General features: G+C 34.5%; 1 protein-coding gene across 1 annotated transcript; it reads right to left on the bottom strand.

Moving 5' to 3' along the window:
- Positions 1–307: 307 nt before the first annotated feature.
- LOC142617108 (uncharacterized) lies at positions 308–10,530 on the bottom strand. The gene is made up of 4 exons (XM_075789804.1): positions 10,266–10,530; positions 9,393–9,482; positions 6,209–6,476; positions 308–781 (listed from the first exon to the last, which is right to left on the bottom strand). Exons 1-4 carry the CDS (start codon positions 10,306–10,308, stop codon positions 514–516), a joined length of 669 nt encoding a protein of 222 aa, XP_075645919.1. The 5' UTR covers positions 10,309–10,530; the 3' UTR covers positions 308–513.
- Between the last annotated feature and the right edge of the window lie 1,260 nt (positions 10,531–11,790).

Raw genomic sequence — 11,790 nt, 5'->3', positions numbered from 1 at the left:
TGCAACACCAAATAGCTTTTCACCTCTGTAGATACTCGGTCATAAGATCCTTTGAAGCCCATGAAGTGATCTAGTAGGTGAGAAGCAACTTGGGAAGATCGAGCTCTTATGCAACAATCATTTTCAGATTAAACCCTTGAGGACAAGGGCTGATTTGAAGGGAGAAGGAATGTTACATGCTTAGTTTTTATTTAATTTTATTAAGAAGTCTTGGTTCCTTCAAAGTAACCAACAAACTCAATTGGATTTGTAACACATTCACAGTCAACTACATCATGATTGTGATAAAAATTGCAGCCATGAGTTGTGAACACAAATTTTCTCTTCTATCTGCGGTTATATATAGACTGTGCAGTCGTGAAAGTCTGTCTGTCTGTCACCAGCACAAATACAAACATATAATCTTCATTTGAAAGTTGAAACTACATAAAATATGTAAAATCTAATTCCAAAAAATAAATCTATCACAAACATAGAAGAGTGAAATACAAGTTACAAATTTTTATGAACATATTAGTCTGAGTCGTGTCTCCTTCTCTCCTTGTCTTTCTTGTGTTTCCTCTTGTCATCCAAATCATGAGAATGCCGCTTCTCGCGCCTTTCATGCTTTTCCTTTTTCTTCTCTTCGCGCCTCCTTTTCTTTCGACTGCTTTCATCCTCCGATTCCTTTTCTTGAGTGTTTCTTGGTGACTGATCAGCCATAGACACCTTTCTTGTATCAGGTGAAACATCACTCACTGTGGGTTGAAGAGAACTTGTTTCCTCCCCAGGGCGAGGTAATCTGCAGTACATAAAAAGAATTAACATAGAGGAGAAAAGACAAGAAAGATGAAAGAAAAAAGTAAAAGAGAAAAGAAACAGAAGGGTGTGTCAATAAGATTCTTGGTACAAAGGTTGGTGCCAAGATTCACACTCGAATGTAAATACATAAAGTAAAATCAAAAGAACCAAATATAGTAAAAGGTCACCAAGTTAGAGTTAAAGGGTACGGTGTCACAATTTCATTGGAGTCTTTTTAAGTATTAGAAAGAGCAGCTCTAAACACCAAACATGATGTGAAAAAAAAAAAAAAATCCTAAAATCTCTTTAAAAAGCCCCATATATGCATTAGTTGGCAACTCTAATGCTTGACCATTCATGGATAATTTAAGTAATTTGTATGGGTCTCTCCATATTTAAATTCCAAAATGTTCAGTGCATTACTGTATGCCATGTCAAAGAAAACAGAGAGTAGACAGCTAGCTACCATAAATGTACTCAGTTGGAATATAAATTTTAAAATTTCACCACTAGGATATTTAATTAGATGTCCAATATAAAATAAAACAACACGCTGAAGTTGCATTGAAGTGATACCATCTTAATATGTGTATTCGTTTCTCAATAAAAAAAATAAAAAAATCTTAATTTGTGTATTCAATGGTGAATCTTGAAAGGTAAAAATGCTGCAGGTCCAGGTTCAACAATTATCCCTTCACTAAGAAATAGCTGGAAAGATGCCATTTAGTAGCATATATGCCAACAAGTCTCTTATTAAGAACAAGAAAAAAGAAGAAAAAAACTTTGCAGAGAACGCATTTATAGCAGGTGTTTTCTGAACTTTCCTTTTTTAATAAAAAAAATTGCTATTAATTAGAGCAGGTGCAACCTTTTGTTTTCAGGAACTTTTTAAAACTTAATTTTCTAAAGCAGTAGCCTCCAACCAACTAAAAATGATGCAAAAATGGCAAGTTCTCAATTAAATATCAGTTTCCTTTTCAAGGCTGGGAGTGGGGAGATACTTTGCAATGTGAAAAATTATAATCTCATCCTAGGAAGCACAAACACTTCATTTAGGGTGCCATACCCATCTTATACCAGTTTTGTACCGGCCATTTCATGTCATAATTTTTCAAAAACTACTCATGTCGCTGTGTCGTACCCGTGTCCGTGTCTGTGCTTCCTAGATCTCATCTCTGCAATCAAATGGTGGGGCATGTAAATTTTAACACTTGATCATTTCAAAAACAAATTGAGGTATAACAAAATTAGGAATCTGCCTACCAATCTTACATTGAGCTTTAGGGTTTTAAAGTAGTGGCTTTAGGGTGATAGATGGATTAAGGTTTGAAAATTGAAACTTGGCAGTAGAAGAGTTGTAGAAATTTCAGGTAGCAGCACAAAAAGGTTATTTAGGGTTTGTTTTTATGGTTAAGGTTAAGTAATGGCTAAAAGGCTAGGAAAAAATATGGGGTTCATGGTTTTTAATAAGATAAAGAAAAGGATTTGATAGGTCACAAAGAAGGAATTTAAAGGAGAAGTTTGTGGCTGTTCAGGGACTTTAACATTATCTGTGAACAGTATCAGTGTGCAACAAAGAAGAAGAGCTCCAGGCTTGCATGTTTATATAGACCCATTGACTCTTACCTACTAGGACTACTAATTTGACTAGTAAACAAAAGACCTGATAAAACCAATACAGGACTCCTAATGCATTAGAAATTCTAGAATAATCTAGGCCAAAGACAATTAGGAAAATAACACTTAAAAGTACAATTATCTCCGATAACTTATGAGATTGATCTTCAAAACCACACAAGACTTGTCCCTGTCAAATCTTGCAAGTAAGTTGGGCGCAAGAAATTCTTTATGTCAAAATTGAAAACTAATCTAAAGACAGCAACTAGATCTTTTTCCCATGGCTGTCACAATTAAGCAAAGTCAGTTGTGGGGCTCCTAGCTTGCTGGCAAGGTAGGTTTGGTCGTCATCAAAATGGTCATATATGGAAAATTGTTCCCCATTGTTTAATGTGGTGTCATTGTAGGGAAAGAAATAGCAGGTGTTTTGAAGATAATGAGAGATCTATGCCAGACCTAAAGTTATTTTTCTTTAAAACCTTATTTGATTGGTTGTCAGCTTCCAAAACCAATCATTTACTTCTTTTCTTGATTTACTTGATTTGTTGACCCCTGTACACTTCCTATGTCCTAAGGTGTGCCTTTTTTGATATCAATAAATCTTATTACTTATAAAAAAAAAAATTAAGCAAAGTGATGGGATGTATGTGGAGAATGATCTACTGTGTTGGTTATGTCACAGGTTTGGGGGCCAACAGGCCCCAGATTGAACAAAATTAGTGTCCGTACAATTTTGGGGTTATTCCCAGTAATTGAGCACACTTTAGATGCCCTAGGCCCATTATCGTAGTTTCTCATGTGTGTGGCCCAGGGTCATATATATGTGCTAATGATCCTGTAACTCTTGTTGTAGCAATATTAAAAATTGCAGCAACCCTGTGGACATAATCACATAACTCTTGTTTTGGGTAAACTAAATCTGTGTTTTTGTTTGTGTGTGAATTGATCTTTTCTGCTCTTTCTTTTCTATTGTTTTCATCCCATAGATCTGAATTAGGTTTCCTGTTTCCTAACACAGTACATTCCTACATAACTTCACTTGGAGTCATGTTTCTTTTCTCTAGCAGGTGTGCATGCTCACACATGCACGCAACAATTGGAATTATGCAGTTAGAAGGCCGCATAAGCACAATGATTAGCAAGCTACCTATGCCAGATATTGTTCAAAAGACACGTGAGGCACACTTTTAGGAACCATATTCAAAAGATTAGAAGCACTGATTCTATTCCCCAAAACCAAACCCAAACGAAAAAGGTAGAAAATTCAAGCTGAAATCGGGCTGATCCAGGCATGAACAAAGAAGCAGGTAACTCCTGTGCTAAGAATTACAAAGCTATGGCAAAAGAAAGAACCATCTCAACCCACACATCCCACCTTTCATATATGAGAGGCCCATTAGGCCCAAGCAAAGACTACTTTCTAGAACTTTAATTCTTGGGCCAGGCCCGGACTATGGTAATTCAAACTTGGACTCACCCATATAATAGATAATAAATCATGATAATTGTAAGACAAACATTTTATTTTTTTTTTTGGAAAAGTTAAGACAAATATTTTAGGGCAAATTATAACTTACCCACCTATGGTTTGGCCGAAATTTAAGTTACCTACTTGTGATTTAAAATTTGACACTTTACTCACCTGAACTTAGCTCAATTAGAGTTTCGTAACCCACCTCTGCTAAAAACAAGGCGAAATATGTAATTTTGTTCCACTTTTATGTCTCTCTCCTCCAAAACACAAAAAACATAAAAATATAAGATCAAATAAGATAAAAAAGAATCCAGTAGAACACTTGCATCATGAGATTTCAAGTCACAGGTAGACAACTTAAATTTCAGTCAAACCTCAGGTAAGTAAAGTGTTAAATTTTAAACCATAAGTAGGCAACTTAAATTTCGGTCAAACCATAGATTAGTAAGCTATAGTTTGGCCAATATTTTAATATACACCTAAGATAATTTATCACTCTTTAAGTAATTTTTTTTATTTTTTATCATATATGGCTGGGCCTGCACCCAAGCATTAGTTTCAGGTTTAAGTCATACTATAACTCGGAAGCCAGCAGCACCATCATCATGTTCTGTGACCTCAGCACATTGCCCCTTCATTCCTACCATACATATTTTCTTCTGAATTTGCATTAAAACAAATAAAAAATGTGTCTGAATACCCAAGTATTCAAACTATTATTCAACTTATCACATAAAAGTTGGAGAACCGATCAATCAAGGACAACTCTAGTCTGCTCCAAAAGATGCACTTAATTAGGGGTGTGCAAAAAACTGGTAAACCGAAAAAACCGGCCAAAACTGCCCAAACTGAGTCCAATTTTTCAGTTCGGTTTTGGTATGGTTCAATTTCGGTTTGAATTTCTTGAAACCGAAACATTTCGGTTTCGGTTTCGGTTTCAGTGTCCCACACAATAACACCAACCTAACCCGACCAAAACCAAACCGAAATATATTAATATTAATATATACAATTTATATCAAGAAAGTTCCCAGTAGCATAGTGGCAAAGACGCACGTGTTCACACCTTTCACTCAGGTTCGAGGTTCGACCCTTGGTAAATGCATATTTAATTTTTCTCTCTTTATTAACACAACTACTCGGTTTTGGGTTTGTTTTATAACCTTACTAACCCTATGTTTTATCTCTTCTCTCCCACTTCAAGCTGCAGCCATTCTCCCCACAACCTTCCTCTTCTCCATTTTGCCATTCTCCTCACAACTTTCTTCTTCTCCATTTCTTTTAGTCTCTCAGAAACAAAGTTGCACACAAGCAGTACCACAACCTTCTTCTTCTCCATTTCTTTTAGTCTCTCAAAAACAAAGTTCGAGAATCCCAAAAATGTTTAACCCAAAAAAAAAAACCACAATCTTCTTGATTTTGAGTATAGGTTTCTTGTGTTTGCTTGGTGCTTGGTGTTTGGGTGTTGAGAGAATGTGGGAAAGCAAAGGAAAATAGGTTTTTTCTTATTTTGGTATGTTCTCTGAATATATACATGATTTTGAGTATATTTTTTTGTGTTTGCTTGGTGTTTGGGTGCTGAGCTGCTACCTTTTGTTGTAGATGGCAGCTTAGTCTTAGTTTTTGTTTTATGTTTTTTCCTGTGTGTTGCTCTGTATTTTGTGTTGAAAACAGAGTCTGTGTTGGTCTTGCTTTTCTTGTTAGTTGTTGTACTGCTTTTGTCTTTCAATAATATCTCTGTTTGATGCACAAAAAAAAAAAAACCTTCTTCTCTTTTTTTTTTATTGCTTTTGTTTCTAACATCCTAAACACCGAAACCCGACTGAACAGAACTGAAATCGAATGCAATCGGTCAGTTTGGCATCCCTTCCTTACAAGTCGGTTTTGGTGCTCAATATGTTAAAACCGAAATTCTTGGTTTGGTGCAAAAACTGCCAACACCGGCCGACCCAAACTGATTACACCCCTACACTTAATTATCCACAACTTGTCCCATGATAAGGTTAATATAAACAAGCTTTCGGGGTAGTTCAACCGTATGGGCATATATTATCCCTTGCCCAACCAGTTGAAGTCAACTATCTTTTTTAAAACTTTTTAACCCACTCTGTCATTACTTAAACCTTACACTGACCCCAAAAAATGGTGGCATCCTTCTCTGTATTTGTACCGTGTCACAGTATTTCAAACACTTTCTAGAAAAAATTGCAAGCCAGAAATGCCATTATGTATTTCAAAATTGGTTTTGCATCATGAAAAAACTAGAAATACAATATCAAATTGGAAGAATGGCATAAGGGCAGAACTAATCAATTTTTTTTTTTTTTTCAGACATACCTTGAGAAACCAAGACCATGAACATGAGCAGCTTCAGCATGGCCTGCACCCAAGTCCTCTGCAGTAGAGCCTCGCTTCACAAGTTCAGATAACTCATGCTTATCAAGCCGATTACCTTGAGGTCGGCTAGCACGTTTAGGAGCTAAGCCTAGGGCCTCCCTCATGGCTTGCTCCTCCTGTTCCTTAATTCTTTTTATTTCTTCTTTTGCAGCCTCCATTTCTGCATTCCAAGATTTTTTGTCCTTGGTATACCAGTGTAGATCTTTCCCTGTTGCATCAATAAAAGAAGCCATTCAGAATTGCTTATCAGATAAGAACCACAATTTGTATAGTATTACATGAAAGAGCAGTAAGCGAAGTTTCTAAATTCAAAAAACAAAGTTTGTACAAAATTCAGCAACAAAACAACGTTTCTAGTGGCTGTCGAATCAGAGAGTCACTTCAAATTCAAGCCATTAGCCTCATACTGATGAAACTTAAAACTTTATTTTAAAAATTACTGATGACAATTAAAAGAACCCTCGAGTATGCAGCCAAAAGTGGGGAAAGTTCTAACTGCACTACTTCTTATCAATATTTCTAGAGATGGATCATTAATCTATTTGACCATGACCAGGAGTAATTCCATATTAAGTCATTATATGAGTCTTTGCAATGTCTACCACGTAAGCAACAAAATGAAAATGATCATATGATTACTTAACCATCATAGATACAATAAACTGAAGATAAATTTAAAGACTACCTATAAAGTTATAATTAAGACATTCAAACCCTAGCCGCAATTTTTTATTCTATGTGATATCACAAATTAATACCTTTTGCTCTTTTATAAATTAATATTGAAAGAAGATAATGCACAATTGAAAAGGAAAGACAACTACCACTTCAATGCAGTTCTCAAAACAGCTTTCTGATCGTAATTACAAGAACCACCGAGCCTTAGTCCCAAAGATTTCAAGTCAACTATCTCAATAACAATCAAATTTTATACAGAATCATATGATAGTAGAATATGTTTACTCTCATAGTAATAGAAAAAGGAACCACGGGGAAAAAAATTAATTCAAAAACCCCCTCCCTCCACCTCAACAGAGAAGTAATCTCCCACCACAAAAAGCCACTAGAACATGTTTTGTTTTTCACTAAAAAGGGCCAAAAAGGAGGCACAAACCTTGTCACAATAGGTAATGCAATAGTTCTACCAAAACAAATAAAACAACCTAGCTTCTAAAGTCAAAGGCCAAGATTTCAATCAAAAGTCTTGAACCAACTCCAGCGCGTTCTTACCCCCCAAAAAAAAGCTTCCTATTTTTAGTATCTTTGAAGCTTCATGGAAATATTGGAACTAACACTATGCCTTACTAGAGAAGATACTTTATCAACTCATGCTCTTATATGAGAATTTGAGAATGTAAAACATAAATAAATGCATTTATGATATAAGAGCAGCCACTTCACATTTAAAAAAAAAAAGTTGAAGGTAATATTAAGTCCAAGACACACCTCCCAAGACTACAATACCATACAAAGGTGCACTTAACCGAAAGCCAAAACCATGGTAACAAACCTCTTACCAAGCCAGTTATGAGTGTAGCCAACAATGCTAAGACATGTATGGGAATACTAGAAAAGATAAGATATGAAATGAAGTCATCCTTTCAAAGCCAGTTATGAGTGTAGCCAACAATGCTAAGACATTTATGGGAATACTAGAAAAGATAAGATAATAAATGAAGTCATCCTTTCAAAGCTTGGGGTGGCTCCTCTTGGGGGAAAAATGAGGGAGAGTTGAGTTGAGACTTTGCCATTAATTCCATCAAAATTAATGCTAGTAGTCAAAGGTGAAAGGCAACCTTAACGCACCAAGGCCTTGTATTGCCCGAGGCATGAGGCAACAAAAAGACACTAGCCTGATTGAAGCGAGGTGTCAAATTATAAATATAGTTATTAAACATATAGAACTTAAATAATATGCATTTTTAATGTATTGAAATATTATAATCACGTGTCTTTTGACATGTGTTGCATGAAGAAATTAGGTCTTTTAATTGATATCAAAATAGGATTTACACGGTTTAGGCTCTATTAATTATTCTAACAATTGGTTTTATGACAAGTTTCTATGAATTAATAAATCTAACAATAGGTTTTAAGAAAAGTTTTTTTTTTTTTGGGGATAGGTAAGAAAGTAATATTATTAAAAAAGGAAGAGATGAAAAATTCAAAGTGTTCACAATAGTGAACAAAGAACAACACAGAAAAATAGAGAAATAAAGGAATGAAAAAGCTATTCTAAGAGACAAAAGAAAATCAATAAGAGAAGAAAAATCCGAGAGATCCCAACACCGAGACCAATTGAAGAGAGTTCGCTGGCACAAGTCTAACAATTGAGCCAATGACTTCTTAGTATCCTCAAAAGAACGTTGATTATGTTCTATCCAAATAGTCCACATCAAACCGCTTGGAACCAAATTCCAAATATTGGAATTATGTTTCCCAAGCTAATTTTGCCAACAAAATAATAAGTCTACAACAGAACTTGGCATGACCCAATCAATCCCAAACATCTAAAGCATATGCACCCACAGGGAATGAGCTAATGGACAAAAAATAAGAAGGTGATAAAGTAATGATCTAATAATAGATCATACAATGAGCTTCTATAAATAATTACTCTACCAATAGGTTTTACAACAAACTTCTAGAAAGAGAGAGAGAGAACTACCAAAGCTAATGCCTAAAAAACTATATGATGAAAACAAAATCTTTAGTGATGAGGAAATATAGAGGCAATACAGAGAAAGGAGAGAGGGAGGAAGGAGGGAAGTGGGAACACAGAAATGAAATAGTGCTACCCAACAGGTGAAATGAAATACCGCTAAGTTTATTTCCATTTAGCTAAAACCGTTAGATTCTAAATAATCCCTCACACTTCCAACTTAGAGTTAACTCCCACTATCATCTCAACAATAGACAATCTAACACAATATCATTTGCAAAAAGTACAAACCATGGAACCTCATCTTGAATCAGTGGTGAAATCTAAAATAAACTAAATAGATGTGACAAAGAATGGTAAACATAAGACAGATCCATACCCAGTAAAATTCCATCTCTACAACCAAGGGCTTCGGGACTGTAATATTTAATAGCAGAAGTTAAAGTCATTATAAGATCTCACCTTTCTGCCATCTTCCAACAGGAGCCTTGATACTGTGACCAATATAGTTCTCCCGATGCTTATCAGCCTTTACGTCATCCCAACTAAATTCTGTACATCACAAGCAACACACCAAAGATTAACCGAAAGATTCAAATAAGAAGGAAGATGACATCCTATCAAAACTATTTTTCAACTTAATCCCCATTAGAGGATTTATTTTTTCTAAATTTTACATCATTTAAGCGAAAGCAAAACCCTCAAGGTATTGAATTATGCTCATCAATACATAACATGCTTGCAAACCAAAATTTAAATTAATTTTTTTTCTTGCTTATAATACTGAAAACAGCATGTTTGAGCATGATAGACATATACATATGCTCCTGGGCATGATCATAAACTGCTTAACCCGTCAGGGGTGAGGCCAATTGCTCGTAGATTCTATTCCTACGTCATCAACATATATATAAAATGTATTATCCAAATCAACCTATGCATCATCACACAAGGGATTCAATTCAGTCACTTTGAGTTATACTAAAAAAAGCTCTAGTGATTAACAAAAAAAAAAGAAAAAGAAACCCATCATCTCCTTTTTCCTATTTATTTCAAATTCAAACTAGTGAGACAACTAGGGCTTGTTCATAGTTATATAAGCATCACAGAAACCTGCAACAATAACATTGGTAATTTGAATTTCAACGGGAAAAATAAATTTATTATACAATTCTCCAAAGATTAAGCGCAGAAGAGAAAGGCTATCACAAATTCGATTAATTCTAAGGAAAGAGGAATTCCATGAAATCAAATTGCATAGCAACGGATTAAGCGTGGAGACAAGAACCCTAATAGAGAGAGAGAGAGAGAGAGAGAGAGAGAGAGAGAGCTTACGATCTCGACCACCGCGAACGCCACCTCTGGTGGGATGATACATCTTTCTTCTTCTTCTGCTTCGCTCTCGCGATGGACTTCGATTGTGGCCTTTTGCTAGTTTTCGTTTACGTTTTCCTCCTCACGATGAGTCGGTTCAGATTTTTTTTTTTTTTTTTTTTTTATAAGAATAATAAGTATTTTTATAGTCGCAATGACGATTTTTCCTTATTTTGAGTTTAATGTAATTTTATAATTTAAATTTATTTATTATTAGGACATTATCATCGGGATGCAAAAACAAAAAAAAAATTTATTTTATATTATTAAACGCTATTTTATATATTTTACCAACTTATTTTATAACTTACCTTACATCTCAGCTTAATAAAATAATATAAAATACTGGGGTGTTTATACCCCTCAATATTAGTACTCTAAGGTTACACAAGAATGAATTTTTAAGAAACTAAAATTTAGGATTTGAAATAGAGTAAAGAAGTAAATTGTGGGTTTAGTGTGTACTAGTTTTTAGAAAAAAAAATTATCAAATGTACATGAAATATATTTAAATAGAAAATGTGTTAATTTTTAGGAAAAAAATTTCTTTGATAGTTTTTTTTTTTTTTTAACTTTTGGTTGAATTACAATTTTAACCCTATTTTTTATTTTTTTAAAATAAAGATTATCTAATCAGTTTGGGGGTATGTTTAACATTTTCTAAAGGTATAACTAACTTTCTAAATTCTTTTAATATATAGAGATATATAGAGATGATAGTGGTGTATATCCAAAAGGGTTTAGTCTTTATAAAAAAAAAATAAAAAAAAAGGCCTAATCAGTTCAGATTCTGAGTTCGAACCAAGAGGCTACATAAACATTGTTCTATCTCTTGGGTAGTAGTTATAAAATATAAAACAAGCATTTCTTTCTACAATACTCTCCCACCGTCCCTAGACTCCTTATACTCTATCTATTAAAACAAAAACAAAAACAAACAAACAAACAAACCTAACACAAGTTAGACTTCTAGCCAAATACAATAACAATCTCCCACGGTTTGTACTCTCTCCTATTTAAGAAAACTACTTCTACATCTAGGTTTATGGATGGATTCAATCAGCGAAAAGTCCCTCAAACTCAATCAATATCAACAACATGTGGTGACCTGTTAGGCTTGGTTGATTTTGTTAGAAAAGAAAGTAGGTTTCGGGGGTTCATTGATTAGTACACCTCCAGTGCTAGTAAGTTCGGGACCATGGTCGTATGTCTTCGGGTTGTCGGTCGATAAGATCTCTAAGATTGACTAGCCAGCTCACTTCCAACACCACTTTGCTGTACAATCTCTTGCATTGATTTTGGTTCTTGGAGCGCCCTCAAAACTAAAGGTATGTAAAGTTTTCTTATCAGGTTTAATGTTAACATATATGAGATATATTTTGGTCAATTAGAAAAAGTTTGAGGAAATATAAAAGGAAAAGGAACTAAAGAACACACAATTTGAAGAAAAGAAAATAGTGACTGTATTAGGCAAAGGCTTTTGGAG

This window comes from Castanea sativa, chromosome 11 (genome assembly GCF_040712315.1).
Source record: "Castanea sativa cultivar Marrone di Chiusa Pesio chromosome 11, ASM4071231v1".
In the NCBI taxonomy this organism is placed as follows: Eukaryota; Viridiplantae; Streptophyta; class Magnoliopsida; order Fagales; family Fagaceae; genus Castanea; species Castanea sativa.
This window is presented reverse-complemented; position numbering and strand designations above follow the sequence as displayed.